The sequence below is a fragment of the Contarinia nasturtii genome, unplaced genomic scaffold (assembly GCF_009176525.2).
Source record: "Contarinia nasturtii isolate CC-2019 unplaced genomic scaffold, AAFC_CNas_1.1 Cnas_scaffold_928, whole genome shotgun sequence".
NCBI lineage: Eukaryota > Metazoa > Arthropoda > Insecta > Diptera > Cecidomyiidae > Contarinia > Contarinia nasturtii.
Window position 1 is genome coordinate 1,795,757 of NW_022198275.1, and position 17,460 is coordinate 1,813,216.

General features: G+C 34.8%; 1 protein-coding gene across 2 annotated transcripts in view; it reads left to right on the plus strand.

Moving 5' to 3' along the window:
* The window catches only part of LOC116342976, a 120,439-nt gene extending 105,888 nt beyond the window's left edge, over positions 1-14,551 (plus strand). For both annotated transcript variants that reach the window (XM_031770822.1, XM_031770821.1), the window contains 5 exons: positions 544-713; positions 3,921-4,267; positions 7,114-7,360; positions 10,889-11,352; positions 13,593-14,551. In XM_031770822.1, coding sequence (XP_031626682.1) covers positions 544-713; positions 3,921-4,267; positions 7,114-7,360; positions 10,889-11,352; positions 13,593-13,938 — 1,574 coding nt within the window. In that variant the 3' untranslated portion in view covers positions 13,939-14,551. The remainder of the gene's footprint in view (positions 1-543; positions 714-3,920; positions 4,268-7,113; positions 7,361-10,888; positions 11,353-13,592) is intronic.
* Positions 14,552-17,460: the final 2,909 nt, after the last annotated feature.

Below are 17,460 nucleotides of genomic sequence, written 5' to 3' on the forward strand. Positions count from 1 at the left end.
TCGTGCGCTTAGCGCGTTGTACGGCCGCTAATCTGATTTTAGCTTAATTCACTTTCCAGCTTTGAAAGTGGATTTTTTTCCCGACACGTTCGTCTAACATCTGAATTTCGTGTTGAAATGGCATAAGTGAAATTTATACGAAAAAAAAAATCTCGTGCGCCATTCAACGTGCATACTCTGTGAATAAAACTGCAACCTGTCTTTCTAATTTTGATTTTTTTCGCACTGCACTTCTGTCATTTTCTAAACAATTTTTATTACGCACACACACCCATCACTCATGCGGTAGATTCATGAATCGTAATATAACTTGTACATTGATATCTCATGCATATAGCATTTAACAACTCGTTGCGTTTTAACTGTTCGTTTTCACATCTTTTTTCGTTCGTTGTTTTGGTCTCCACATCGAACAAACATTACATACAACATTTTATTCTGTGATTAAAATGAAAAGTAAATAATCATTTATTCCATTTTTTTAATAAATGACTCTTTTTCTCTCTCTTTTTTTTATCGCGTAATTTGTACTAATACTTGCAGAGTTGCTTTCGTCTTGGGAAAGTTTGCTGCATTGGAGCGAAAACGAATCATTTGTAAAACAATCGCAGGAGGAGATGGCTACACTTGTCGACAAATTGAATAAAATCGGAACATCACAATCGACTTTGGACACCGAATCAGCAATTCAGTTTGCCATCCAGGAAGCAAAGGTGAGTTTTTTCATTTTTCTCTATCGTATGCATTTAGAAAGTAAATAAAATTATCGACACAATTTAAAGTGAACTTTCAACAACAACAAAAATGTGTATCAAAGTCCAAAAAAAAATTTGAGATTAGAAAAAAAAGATACGAAACTATGAGAATTAAAAGTAGATTTGGTGCATAAAACTTCAATTGGTTCATCTGCACAATTTTGACGTCAGCATAAATTTCGAATGACATCGACTCCTTTCGAATCGATCACACATAAAGAAAATCGTGCTGAAAATGTGTCCATTTCACTGGAATAATCCCGTTGCGATTGTGAGTTTGTCTTGTGTCAGCCCAGTTTAATCATCGTAAATTTGGTTTTTATGTTTGCACGACCCGGACACGGGTGACAAAGTGACACACATGAGAGGAGAGATAGAAAGAGCGAGAGTAAGAAAACGATGTATGTGCATTTACTCTATTTATTGCTGTGGTCACCGAGAATCGTACTCAATTTGCTTGTTTTGTTAATGCTAAAAATCGATGAGCGCAACATTATTATCATCATCAACAACAACAGAATAGCGATAATACACTATGCATCATGTGTGTATAAAGTACAATTGAAAAGTGCTGTTTCTGCACCAAAAACCTCGCTCACACTTCGCAATAAACATACTACTTATGGATTGGATCCGAAGTTCACTTTCTTTTTCAATAAATGATTTTTTTTTCTCTTCTTCGTCGTTTTGCTTGTGTTTCTATTTCAATGCTGAAATTATCTCGTTCACAAGTAGCAATAAAATTGTGTACTGAAACATCGAAATGCTATTTTCCCCATTTCATAGTCGCACCAATTCCAGTCACACTATAAAATGAAATACAGCGGTTAGAAACAAAACAAATGTGGTTTTTTTTCGATGTTCTTCCCAATCGTGAAGGGAATTGGATGTTGGACATTTTACGATTTCATTACAACGTGACATCTTTCATTCAAACCGAAAATCGAACAGTGTTTGACAACCGGCCAACCAAGCATAATTCCGTTTCTTAAAATTTCAAATCCAAATTGAATACTGCTTTCAGGCGCAGTGTCGTTCAATGTATTCGTTATTAATAAAATTAAATTTTCGATGGGATAAATGTGGCATCTCTATCACATGCAATTATTTTTATCATTTCATTATAATTTATTAAACTTGGAGTCAGAAAAAAGAGACGAAATATTATTATTCATTAGAAAGTTCTCTAATATCTCAATTAAGTTTTCTTTGGCGAATTGTGGTGATTATTAGGTCTATATCTCTTTTGTCATTGTCATTACGGAAAAGGAATAGACAGACAAAATTACGATAAAACGAGAAGAAAAAATCTCTTAATAAGCGGCAGTAATACGCGTTCGGCGTTTTCATTAGTCGTGATCGTGTGTGTATATGTGTGAAAATGTCATTGACACGGTATATTTGGAAATGCTGAATGAATAAGAGAGAGAGAGAGAGAGAGAGAGAGAGAGAGAGCGAGAGAGAGCGAGAACAAGTAATACATATTAATAGAAAAATCTATATGATAAATGATTGGAAGCAGATAGAACGGCGAATGTGGGCTACACGATGGAATGATGGCGTTCTTTTTTCTGTCTATACATTGTCAGTCGAGAGAAAATTTACATGAAAATACATTATTTTCGGTAGAATCTTTGTAAACTTATGAAATGAAGAATATTAAGGTAAACACGTGACTTGAATTGTCTATCTTGACTCTCGCTTTTCACTCCGTTTCACATCCCCGTAAAGTAATAGCTGCACACTGGCAATAGTAATAATAACATGTCGAAATTACATTGTGTGTCGTTTCATGCGTATATTTGTAAGCTGTATATGTTTGCAAACGAAGAACCCTTCGAATGAACGACGTTGATTAGCAAAAGAATGAAAGAGGCGACACCAGGCTAATAGAAAAATATTATTTAAAGAACACCCATACGAAAATTGAGCCATCATTGTCATTAAAATTGCAGTCTTTTCATATCACATTCAATATTATTATTAAACAGCATTTGCAATTGCATTCATTGTTTCCATTTATAAAGACACCATCCGAGTTGCGCTTAATGCTGAATTATATACGTTTTTCAACCTTAATTTTGATTCAAAATAAAATGTGCTACTACGGCTTCTGTTGGACATTTAACTGGCAAACATTTTGATCGCATATTGATTTTATATGATATTTTACTGCGGTATGAACGATATTTAATTAATTCAGTATCATCGAAGAAAGTTTTATAAGTCACAAGAAGATTACAACGTTGAACGGAACTATTTCACTATATATAGTGAACAAGTGAAACCATTTGGAGTCATAAATCATAAAAATGTCGTTTGGATTTCGAACAAAATGTAATTAAACCGCTTTGTCGTTTTGGTGATGGTTTGAGAATGTTTGTTTTCACAGCAATATGCCGGCCTCAATTAGGAGCAATAGTCATAACTGTAAATGTATATGTGCGGTTTTAGATTTGTTCCACAAATATCCTCATTTCGATTGGTGTACATCTTTCACTCTCCAAGTTCCTCTTTCCTTTTCCCTCTTTGGCTCTACATTTCACTGGGAGCCGTTATGTATGCTCGTAAATATTGAAGGTTCACACAGCATGGGCAATATGTAAAATTTGACAAGCAAAAAAAAAAACAGAAAACAATAAAACTCTGAAACAAAACAAAAACAATAGAAATCGAGAGAGCATTTTCTCCCCAATTATTTTACTATCAAGTGCAATAAATAACACATGGCGACACCAAACATATGTCAAATATGTGTAATACTTGTTGTAAGTTGGTGATTGTTTGCCAAGTGGGAGGCTGAACTCACCGTATGCAAAATGCGATGTTACGGAAATGATACGGAACATTCCATTTGGGAACATGCCACGAACGAGTGCCGATATAATGCTGTGTGGCGTCTGACAAATTCGTACTACACACTCAATTGTGTATTTGTGTACGGTTACGCGTCAATGATAAATTGAAAATTTTCCTTAAAGCGCATAAATAAATTTCCTGTGCAAATGCTCGAAAAGGGGTTCGAAAGAGTCAATAATTTAAAAGTTTGATGCGATTTCCAATTTTCAATTGAAATTGGTTATTTGAAATCGGATTTGCTTTAAAAAAAAAAACGATATATATTTCCAATCGATTTAATTTTGTTAAATTTTCTTTTCTTTCCAGGACGAAAAGGCTCAATTGCATACATATCGTTCATCGATGTTGCGTCTGAATGCATCCGTTCACAGTTGGTTGACACGTCATGAAAAACGTAAACAAATCGAAATGGCAGCCAATAAAACTGCTGTGACTACAACATCAATTGATAGCGGCAATGCAGATGAAAATGGAAATTCGGCCGAAGATTCAACACTTGAGTCGTCAACAATAACAATCAAAGAAGTATCATCATCGAACGCTGTTGGCACTTCAATCGATGCCGATGATTGCACATTTAATGAAGAACTACACAAACAATTGAAAAACGAAGTGGGCAACATGTATAAGGTGTGGGATGAAGCTGACGAGAGGTAAATTTCAAATGCCATTTTTATACAGCCCAGTGAATTGTATAACTTTCTTAAGTGACATTTATTTGATGGGTTTGAGATGAACATCGTAAACGGAGGTTATCAGGTCAATATGCACATTTCCTTTTCCAACTCCATATGACCATTTCCGACGATTAGTTCGCATTATTGTCACACTGTTTGAAAATGAAATAAAACTTTGCAAATCAAAATCGGATCCATAGATTTAGTTTGCAATGGATTGTGCTTTTTATTTTCTTTCGTTGTTGTTGATTTAACTGTCGAATGATGAAAAGCGGACATTAATGAAAAATCAACATGATCGCCGCTTTGAGAGAATGTGCGAAATGCCCGACGGCTAAATCGGAAGCAATAAATCTCAATTTTCATTGTGAATTTTGGATGTGCGTACATACATATGGGCGCACGCACAGCAATAGAACACAATCGGACGTAATCATTTGATTATATATTGTGTGAAAATCCAAACCAAAGACGAGGGTTCGAACTTGTGCCCAACAGATATTATAGCATGCCCTCTGACTCTGTAGTCAACATAAACAAAACATACGCATCTGACTGACTGGCCATCGATTGGCTTTATTTTCTGTTTTCTCTTTTTTCTTAGTTGTTCTTTGTCAACTCCTGCATCATTTGGCAATTTCACTTGCTTTCACATTTCGAAGAAATGAGAAATAGAGAAAAACACTTGGCGCGCCGAGAGCACGTCGCTCAGTTGAAATGTGTAATAGGTTAGGTATTGGTGCATTACCTATTTGTCTGCATGCCAATTTCACTCCCTTCGTTCGTCATTGTTGTATGTTGTGCAAATACATACTATTGTTGTTTTTTCTCGTGCGTCTTTTTTTATCTGCGGGTTTTTTTTCTTCTCCACGGTTGGCTTTCTTTTCGGATGTCGGCGAATTTGTTTTTGTCTCTTTTTCTTGCTCAAGGCAACGAATATTAACTGGGCTGTCAGATAACGAAATAATATTTGCTTGAGCCGAAGAAAAATGGTCTATTTATGGAAATTACATTTGGTCGGAGAAAGAAAAATGTTAATTTCTATTATTGCACGGCATTTTTAGAATGATGCGAAAACAAATTTTGCAGCTTTGCATTGTTTTAGTGATGTATTATGAAGTAAGCTGTTCATTTATTTTATTTTTCGGAGAAGTATGAAATTAAACCGACGATATTATGAAATGGTCACCCGAAAATTGCGCTCAAATGATTTGTTCGATGTAATGTTGCGAATCATTTTTCTTCGGTTCTCATAAAGTTTTATCGAAAGAGTGACCTCGTACTCAACTTATTATTATTGACAAATACAAAACTAATTCGAATAAAATGGTTGGACAAAGGCAACTGGAGACCCAAACACTTTTTGATTGTGCCAAAAGAAAGAATCATAAATTTACTTCGAGCTAAAGTAATGACTCGCCGATACAAAAGAGGCACACACGATAGATGAAAAAAATGAGTGCGACAGTTTTATCTGACGTGAAAAAGTTTTGTTTATACGACCGAGAAATTGCACAACCGAATGTAATAAATTATGAAACTATCGCATGAAGAAAAGTCAAAGTGTGTGTGTGTGTGTGTGTTCGAGCGAATACCATATGTTACAATATACGCATTCGCATTGACTTTGACCATCATCTTCAACGATAGTAAGCTCCAATAATTTTTCATTTTTTTCCCCAGATTTTTCTCTTAATAATTCTCGTTTTCATTTTTCTACATTTTTTCTTGCTCTCCCTGTCGCTCTCTATTTCTCGTCACTGTCTGCATGTGTCCACACATCATCCATATTCCATCAAGCAACATGTATATCGGTTTTATTTGGCCCTTTTGCCCAAAAATTGCATCCGACAGAGAAAAAAAATGATATACACTAATATCGAGCACAAATAGAATGAAATTGCTCAACATTTCATTCTGATGACTTTTTTATGCTAAAAACAATGTCCATAATGATTTTATTACCAGATTGAATAGAAAAGCGCATTAAATATCGGATCAACACACCCGCTTTCATAGCCGACGACGCACAATGTGCATTTGGTCAACGGATCTATGATGTGTATTTGACACGGTTTGCAAGGGACAACGACCAAATACGTTTTGTGTGTATACGCACTTTCTTGTTGCTTTCTCTAAAAATGGATTTCTTTTTGTGCGTGTGCGGTGCACAAGGCTCCTAGTCACCCATGATTTTTTCCGTATGTCATAATTTCAAACTGTCCATATCATTTTATTCCCATTGCGGTTGAATTATTATGGGCGTTGAAAAACTAATACAAGCTCGCTGTCGCTTATTTGTTTCTTATACAACATTTCTCTAAAACTCCCGTTCTTTTTCATTTCTCTATCTTTACGTAATACACAAAATGATTCGAATTTGATGCAACAACATGCCAATAATTTTTTTTTTTCGTTTCGCTTTGGGTTCCATCATAAAACCAAAAAGAAACAGACGAAATAAGAAAAATTACAGAACGGCAAATCCCTTACATATCGTCGTATGGGTGTATAATAAAACATCATTTGATTAGGTTAAATTATTTGGAAAACTTTGTGTGCCTTTTGATTCGATTACATTTTTCTTCGTTTGACAACTATCACTCACCGCTGTTTGGCTGACGCTACATGAGTCAATCATTTCTATTTCCGAATAATTTGGACATTTATTTCGACAATTTGCCCGACCGCAGTAAATAATTTTCCACAAAATTTACTCTCAAATGCAACGGTCCATTTTCGGAATGAAGATAAAAATGCTTGAATTATTTCTAATAGATTATTTTATTTATTCATACTTTTTTTCTCGTTTTTTATCGCAGAGTAAAAAATCGTTTGGAATCAGTAACTACATCGTTGATTGCATGGAAACAGTTCGAGAATGGAATCAATGAATTTAAAGAGGTGTTGGGCAAAGACACAGGTGCATTGAAACGTCTGACCGGTGCATTGGAAATGGGAACCGATGTGATTAGCAATAATTTGGCATACGATGTAAAGGAAGTTGCAAAGCGTCTCTCCGAGAAAATGGACAATCAAAACAACATAGCAACGGCAACCAGCCAACAGGTACAGGATCTCACACTCTTTTTTCACCCTTAGAATGACTATTTAGTGTGTTTTATACATCAATGAGTATGATCACGCGTACAATGCCAAAGACAAAAAAAAAGAACGCACGTTTTCAGGTGAACAAATATCATTTCCCAAAAATATGGCCGACGGGATGGTATAGTATTGTCTGTCGATGTACGTGCACAGCAAGAAAAAAAAATCGATAATATTTTGACCGTTTTCAAGGTGCCATTAGATTTCCAAACCAGAGAGTTTCGGTTTGCCCGTCGAATGCAATTCATTCAGCCCGAAGAGACGAACCGTATTTGATGTTTGCGCACGTAAATTTGAGAATACCCGCGCGCCACATATCGATTTTCACCGTTTGCATTAACGCACATGCTGCGTGAAAAAGATAGTGAAAAATGGCTCTAACGTGACTGAAATGCCAAATCAATGAACGTTCCGAGCTGAACCAAACGAAAAAAAAGAACGCATACGGCCCGATTTACTCTCAGATTTTCAGACCAAATACATCGAAATATTCAATCGGAATATTATTTGAATAAAATTTGGCACCTTGAAAATACACCGAAGGCTTGCATTTGAAAAAAAACACTTCAATTTGAAATTTTTATATTAAATCTAATAAGTAAAATCTTCAATTTTATCCATAAACCCAAAGAAGAATTTGATAAGTCAAAGATAACAGTCGAACAAATGCTTCAATTTGTATTTTATATCATGGGAATATTCATCCCTTGGCACAATCCAATCCGAAAATGTTTATCGAAAAATGTAACGGCAACATATCGAAGTAAACCGTAAAAATCACACGAATGAGTTCCTCACGACCTCTCATCATAAAAATGATGATGCCTGAAAAGATTGCCGTATACAGTGAACAAGTTAATGGATTCATTGACAAAAATAAGCGCAGTCAATTTATGACAGGCGTTTAATTCATCTTCATTTAGTTTAATAGGCACTCATTAACGCAAATTAATGTTATACACAAAAACTTTTTCTTCTTCTTCTTTTCTCCATCATCATTTTGACTTTGTGCACTTGATGATATGGCATATTGATCGAGTATTGTCGGCATGTACCATACTGTAAATTAGCTAAAACAGGGTGAATGTTCAGTTTTGTTGTTGCACAAAATCGAGGGTGAGCCGCGTTTCGCATAAGTAAAGGCGGCCACCAAGTGAATGTGCGGCTCAATGTGATGACGGAAACATTTGTTTTTGGTGTCGTTGTTTTCATCATTGACGCCACATGCTCTCTCTCTCTCGTTTTCACTCTCATTCTAGTAACATTCGCAATCAGAAGGTATTATATAATAAAACGAATCAACCCCTTTATTCCGAAAGCAACTGCCGAACAATGTATTGCGGATACGTTTTGAATGTACTATTTATTATAAACGAATATCATAGAAATATTCGTTGTTTCTCTTGTTTTCCGCTATTCTCACTCATCGATGCTATTTTCCATCCAACATCATGGTACACCAGTTGCAGACGCCTGTATTTCATTCTCGTAAATTCGACTTCTGTGTTGCAAAATAACAACAACGAATCAACGGCCAATTCTATTGATTGCATTAGGTAAAACGGGTACTTTGTACTTTGCCAACTCACTGAATTGAACAACATGAAAAATACATGGTTCATGTTGATCTAACGCTACCATTGGCGGCGAACACTTTTTTTTTTGGGTGATAAGTTGAATCACATCGGGGATTTGAGAGAATCACAATGTGAACAAATTTATCACTTCATGCATCACACATTGCAATGGTGAGTGAGTGAGTGAGTGTGTTGTGTAGAGCCGACGAACGGCAGCAGCACATCGAACGGAAATGAGAATTATTATAATATTGCTGATTCACAAAAATATATATCGAACGCTCGATTTCCAAGAAAAGATTGCAACTTTTCTTTCTCTCTCTCTCTCTCTCTCTCTCTCTCTTCATGATTATGGTTATTTTTTCTTCGTTATCGGTGTGAGCGCGATATTCATGCATCTGCAAAGGGGAGTTCAATTTTCTTTGTATTATTTCCTCTTATTGCGTTGCTTCAATTTTCAGTAACCATTTACTTGACCTCTAACTCAATTTACGTTTGAATGAAGCAAACAATAACTTTTACCCAATCGACTTGATTGAGATTCTTCACGCTTTTATTAACTCATCTATTGCGCTGCATTCGTTTGGAAAAAGTTCCTTTTTCTTTTTATCCTCTTCTTCACCTTCCCATCCACACACACACACACGCACACAATGCAACTTCCTGCAGAATCAATTGAAAATGAACGAATCTAAATCAAGATCGAAATAATTTCGAAAGGGAAACTTCTATAAATCATTGGATCAAAGCAATTCATGCCAACTATTGCATTGATGCCCCCTTTTTTTGCCAACAACTAAAAAAACTGGTTTATAGAACACAAAAAATATTAATAACGAATTGCATTGTTTTCTTGCCGTATGTAGAACTATTCGCGAGTGTACGTGTTTATTTCAATATCTTGGTACTTGAGCAACGCAATAATACACACTTAAAATGATTAAAGTGAAACCATAATTTTAGATTATATTGTCCGACCGGCTCCTTTCTCGTAATTGTACATTGCAGAGTCGTTAAAATTTTCATTTCTTAATGTCTTGCTAGGCCTTTGTTTCATTTTTTTTTCTGTCATGCATGTGCGTTAGTACTTACATCGTCAAATGAATTCACAGCAAAAGACAGAAGCATTGCGTTGAATAATTCGTCTTGATATCACAAATTTCCGTACAGTTTGTCATGAAAATATATTCGAACGATTGTGAATATTGTTCAGTTCAATGGATAAACGAAAAACTATTTTGCATATAGAACGATTCAAATATGTTTGATATGTGTTGTTTGTTCAAATATAAAAAAAGGGATTGAATTCTTCGGCTGGTTACAGTGTCTCGGCTCAATTTCACTGAACTGTAAATACCGAAATAAAATAAATGGCCATTTTTGGTAGATTTGACATAAAATGAATGAAATAACATATTTAGCATCATTAATCAGCCTCAACGGCGACTTTTCCATTTCTCTTGCCGATTTTTTTTTTATTCAAGCAAAACGCTTGAAGCGATTGAATAGGTTTATGTGAACAATATGTTATTTTGCCAGCCAAATTTAATGCAATTGAAGCGCGAAGATTATCTTTGCAAAAATTTGCATGCGTTTCAGAAGGCATATATAAATGACTTTGAATATGATTTTGCATACAAGGCTTCGTTTTTTTTTTCGTCGCCAGTTAGAAAAGCGACCAAATCGTTTCTGCCCATTTGATTTGGCTCTCAAGTCACGTCTAAACACAGTAGTTGGGAAAAAAATCTTGTAAGTGACAAAATAAAAATAATAAATCAAATGGCATTTATTCACTTGGAGGCATAATAAGTTCAAAATTTCCGATTCCATGCGTGTCAATTGTAGTTTCAATTTAATTTATCAAAATTAAAACAAAAATATCTTATTATGAATGTATTTTTTTCTCTTGCAGAATACAACGTCTCAGCCAAAATTGAGTCACATCGGAGCGATGGCGTTCAATTTACCATCGAACGGTTCGTTGTCGGACAGTGGTATTTCGGATGGTGGTTGTAGTTCCGATTATGGCCTTTCTGAGCGTGAACGACGTCTTGGTGCACTTCGTCGTCTTGCCAAACAGCTTGAACAGGCCCTAGTTCCAGGCAGCGAAGCGCTCAATTCCATCAACCAACGCATGGAAATGGCCGAAGCTGAATTGCGTTCACTTCAAGAAACTTGCCGTGAATTGATCATCCGAACGGCTGTCTCTCAACCGAATCGCTTGGCCACGGCCAGCCAAACAACTGGATCGACATCACATTTAGATGCAATTGTCTCGAATGCATCAGCAGCAAACATCATTAATCAACAGCCAATTAATTTCCAAATTCCAATTATCAACGTTAAAGCAAAAACAACAAAACGTACAACACCCAAGTAAGTATATAGACAAATTGTATTACCCACCAATCTATGTTCTACCAATCAAGAAGTAATTTCCGAAAAATTCAAATTACGCACCAAAAAAACGAAGAGAAAATAAAAAGGAATAATTTGTTTTATGCAAATTCACCGAAATGAGAAGATTTATTTTAATTTTCTAATTGGAAAACGATACCACATGTATTGCCCTCAATCTGATTTAATTTCTATTCGATTTAAGACAAAGTTTTAATTCATCCATGACCTATAATTTTATCGTATCGGAACTACGTTTCTTATGGGCTGGCTCATTTGATGAAGATGAGGTAGATGTATGTACGTCTCTTCTCACAATTTGTTTGCCAATGAATTTTAATTAGATATGGCAAGAAGAGTCGAGTTCATGTCATGTCTGAAGTGTTATACTAAGAAACAGTGCTCGCTTACTGAGTCTGAATAATTTCCCTGAGGGTAATATGTAAATTTTTTTGAAATAAAAACCAAGACACACCAAAGTGTAAAAAGTGCTTAAAAATTGTCACTTGATACACTAGATAATCGTATGCAATAATTTTCGAGTCGACTGTTGCAAGACAACGACCAAACAAACAGATTTATACAAACAATGAATATTTGCATTCAAATAAGAAAATTAACACAATCTTAAGTTGTTTGACGATTACGGTAATTCTTTAATGCAATTTGTCGCACAAAGTTCTTACACAAAGTCTACAGCAGTAAGAAAGTAAAGTAAGTACATGCGAAAACAACGCAAAAACGAATGTCTTTTCTTTGCCAAAAGTGCTGAAAATAAAAATGTTTTAAGATGATTTACGTAGATTTCTGTCACATATCCCAAGAGTGTAATATCTTATTAAAACGACTGATTTTCATCCCGTTCACCTTGTGCTCCAAAAATGGTTTTCATTAAAATTCAAAAGAACAATAAAATGTCTGTTAAAAAAAATTTGTTCTTCGTGTTTTATAACACGTTTGAAATTACATTGCAATGACAAAATGTTACGAAAAATAAAAATCATCACTTTGCCATAATATTTGAAGATGTTCATCATATTTTTCGGAACGATAAATTTCTTGTTTTATTGTATTTTGTAGCATATTTATATTTTGGGTTTTTAATTGTTAAACTAAGGAGCCATAAAAATGTCCCTTCATAAAAATTCACCGCAACAAATGGCATTAAAACATGACTTTGCATTATGAGTTTTTCGGGTGGCTGCCGTGTGCTCGATGCACTTACAAAGTGTGCAAAGTACATAAGAAGCCGTTAAGATCCCGTCAATAAAAAGTACGAATTAAGTTTTAATGTCTATACCAACACTACAACCATACTGAACGTTCTCTTTCTCTACCCTGCCGTTTGTCATCGTGGCTGGTGTGCACCCTCGAATATTATTATTGCCCGACTAACAATAGTAATGTAATTATATCTCCCGATGCAAACATTATCCGCATTTAACGTCAAGAATTTTTTCTACCGTTCCATAAGCAATGCGAAAATGGATCTATTTTTTATGAACATCATCATTCCGCCACTGCAGACAAAAAGAACATTTTATGATTAACGTTGTGCAAGACAACACATGAAATGCCATTGCAGTCGGTGATGGTGATGGTGGCGGCGGCGAAAGGAAGTAGTATGGTACATTTTGTGCAACACATAATCAAGTCGACGACGTTCTCTGATCAAAAATGGAACAAAGTGCGTTTTTATGTGTCTCAAATCGCTCTCTGGATAAAAGTTTCTCTCTCAACGGCCATGTTATGCAATAAACATTTAGCGCAATGTTTGCACTTCTTTTATCCATGCACAGACACACACACGAACACATAAGATGGAAGAGTTCTCAGCCGATACGGTCAATTATGTTTCCGTTACAACGATCTCAAAAATATTTATTTATTCATTTCATTCCGGGTTCGCACGAGCCGTTGATTTTATTCGGGATATGAGTATGCGTCTAAGTGCTCATATGTGTACATTTATGACTTACTTCCCTTCTTTCGAATTATAAAGAGTTTGAGGTATTCTCTTAGGGCCGTTGTTAATAATACATGAAGCATATCTTCATTAGGTGACATTTAGGCAATGGTGCACATTTCAAGAAAATATCTTTGAAATAATTAGAAAATTGTGCGTAATTTGGGATTTCTTTTATGACTTCATTAGTTACAACACATTTTAGCATAAACGAATTAACGTGATAATGTCTTTTAATTTTCTTTTTCTGTAGCAAACGAAAGCAACGAAGACGAACAAATTCAAGCGGTACAAATGGAATTTCATTGATGGCCACACCAAAAATGCCGTTGGCCGTTTCAAATCAATACGATATGATGACAACTGCATCCGAACCAGATCCAGACGATCCGAAGGATGACACCATCGTTGAAGATGCTGACGAAAAAGGAACATGGAGTTGGCGCGTCGCAAAATATGCCGTGCCAGTTCAATTGGCGTTGATCGCTTTGTTCTGTGCAGCATGCTTCATGGAGCCACACTGTTGTGATGGTGCGAATAATTTTGCATGGAGTCTATCGCCTCATTTGCGTTACGTTCGTGGACCACCACCAATTTGAACGAATGAAATACGATACAAACAGAGAGAATGAAATGATACACAAACAAATTCATTTTATCGATTTATCATAAAATAGAAATTGTCCACAGTGACATGGTTTTTATAACAAAATAGAAATTATTTACTGATAAAAGTCGATAAGGCATGCGTAAATCAATTGCAAATTTCTTCCATTGAGAAATGAAAAATTCATCATCGAATTCGATCGCCGATTGAATACGGCACACCGTTGTATGAATTTATTGCATCGATACGTAGTGAAATTGCTTTATTGAAAAAGTGAATTTGAACATAAGTAAGATTTAGTAACGCCATCGGGCACGCTGTTCATACACAGCACCTGAACTAACGATGGAGTACACACACACATACAAACAAGATTTCAAGAGAATTATTACAGGATGAGAAGAGGAAGAAAGAAACAAAACATCGGGGTAAGGGGTGTTCGTTGAACCGGTCACTCTACAGAAACTGTATTACAGCACCCCACACATTTAGCTTAAGTGCATGTGGAATGTTTTTTGTTTTGATATAATTGTATTCATTTATTCTTTATTTTTCCATTTATTTTTGTAATAGTTAAGACTGCTTTTTTTGCTTTTTTTCTTTTTTTCTATCGCTTTTCATTCGATTTCGAAGGTTTACGTATATCTTTTTTATTTCTCTTAATTTATAAATTTAAAAAATACGATTCGAAGAATTAAAAAAAAAAAACTGGATTTATACCATTTATACATGCATTGTATTTCCTATAGGAAATCTATAGATCTGTAGATTTAAGTTTGACAAAAAGGATATATACAATTGTGAAAAATCAGCATGAATTGGAATGTGAATGAATTTTGTGTTCTTTTAACAACAAGTAGAAATTAAGTGAAATGATATTTTGAGGTACACGAAGAGCTTAGTAAACGTCATCATATATAGCGATATTGTAATAGTTAAAATCAATTTCAGTATGTCAGGTGGTGGTCGCATGGAATGTATTTGAAAAGAAATTATATATTTTGCTTCTATCGATCATCACAAATAATAAAATACTATGCCACTCGAGATAGACGATAACATCCGTTTATTTATATAACTAAGCTGGAAGTGGATCTGTTCAGATCACATGATTTAAAATGATAAGTTTGAAATAAGTAATCGGTGTTTGCCTTGAAAGCTAAGTGCCTAACGTAAACTGAAATATTGACAGTTAGACGATATCATACACTTTAAGAGGGTTTTGTTTATTTCGATTTAGGATTGTTTCTGCATTCGCTAACTTCAAATATCGGTGAAGGTGCTTTATATTGCTTTGCTTCAATGGATGAGGAATTACTGCTTTTTACGACGCACCCCTACTACATTTCAAAATAACCATTTTGATGCTCGCATTCAAAATTACGATTTTTGTTGCGCAAGACTTATGGCCCAATTGATAATATCATTTTGCTTTTGAAAAACGCATTGACTGAGCCAATTTGGCTCCAACATATAATTTTTTGTCAAACATATAAAGAAAAAAAATGAAATTCAAGGAAAGAAAAATTCTATTATATTAATAGATCTATTTAACAGTTTATTCAAGTTAAATACGCAATTATTTTTATATTAAACTAGTACAACGATCGATTGGAAGGATTATTATTCGAATTTCATCCGAATCAAGATTTTTATTCGATTATTTTCTTTTCGCCTGCAAATGAAATTGCAACGAAATTCATGGAATTTAAATAATAATTATTGCTATTCTATATTATTTTTTAGATTTTATTTGAAACAGGAAAGGAAAAAAATGAAAAAAAAAAAATTCGAAGAAAAACCAATAAAAAACCACTCTAACAAACAAAAAATGTGTTTTTATTTGTACACTCCCTTATTGTCAACTGAAACATATATCGGAGTATGATATTTGTTTATGATTATTGCTTGGTATCCAGAGGTTCATTTTGATCGTTTTCTGGCGTTTGGAGATTTTAATAGGTAACTTAACAATTTGATGGGTTGATTTCAATTGTGAGATAAGACATTGATATATAGGCTATATAATATAGCTCAAACCTTAACAAATGAAATCATAATTTCACTTTTCTTCTCTTCATTTCTTACATCGTTTTCACTTTCTTAATTGCTTAATTCATCCGTTCAGGCTGGTGTCAAAATTATTGTTCTACTGTTAAAAATGAAAATTGCATCAAAACACAAACAGAAAGAAATATTGAAAGAAGATGGTTGCACAGAGATTATGGCGTTGAGTCAAGAAAAAGGAAGTTTTATTACGATTCTTCTATGTTTTGTTCAAGTTGAAGGGTCTATTGTCAAAGTAGATACAATAAAATTACAGGTAAATGCGACGACACTGTAGATTGCACATCAATTTGTTGCATCGCACAATGTCCTTTGTCGAGAGAAAGAGAACATGACTGAGGGCTTCAGTTTCCTTTACCTAGTTACCACTGTTCCACGTATTTTATTTAATGTTTTTCTGTCCATGCTAACCCCCATCTACACACCTTTGGTGTGCAATAATTTATGTTCATTTCATCAGTTTTTTTATCGAATGTTGATTTTCATGTTAATTTTAATAAGGAAAAAACAGATATGTACTATCAAAATGATTGAAGTAGAATTTTTCGATTTTTTTTTGTAGCGTAACCATAGCGTTATCGTAGCGTAATGGACTAAGAAGTGAAAATTGTATGAAAATACCAATACTATTGGTAAAGGTAAGCCTGTGCCGGATTTATAATGTTTGGACACACACTGTTTACAGCGCTACATTAACATGTGACGTTTTCATAAGTGGCGAATGCAAATCAAAAGATTTTAGATTTCATACAAATTTGGCAACAATTCTACTACTACTGTTTTTTGTGTGTAGCGTACTACCCAAGCACTCAATTTGCAATGTTCACCCGGGGCATTCGCACCGTGCGTCAGTTACGAAAACACGAAACAGAATACGGAGCGAGACACGAAGAAAGTAGTGTATGTGCATATACGCTTCATTCCTTGTGCCTTATTCCGTTATTTCCCTTTTTCAGCTGTTTGCATGGCAAAGGCTGCTACGCTACATAACAAAAATACACTTCGTGTCTCGCTCCGTAGTCCGTTTCGTGTTTTCGTAACTGACGCACGGTGCAAATACCCCGGATGAACAGTGCAAATTGAGTGCTTGGGTAATGGTAGCATAATGCAGCAAGCGGTAGCGTAACCGTAGCGTAAGGTATTGAAAGTTTTCTAATATCTTTTTATTTGGCCAAAATATTCTGTGTCTACCCCATAGGTTTTGAAATTTCTTGTCTGTCTATGACACAATGAATTCGTGAAAATATTTTTCGATAGATACGATTTTAATCCACAGCTGCCAACTGTTTGAAACTGTTCAAACTTTACAAGTGTAATATATAAAGACGTCAACCGAATATTTCATCAATTATTAATTGCCAATACATTATTAATGCGCTATTATTCCCTTTTCATAAAAAGTGCGTATATAAGGAATTGTTTAATCCTGTTGGGTACAGTCGAATTT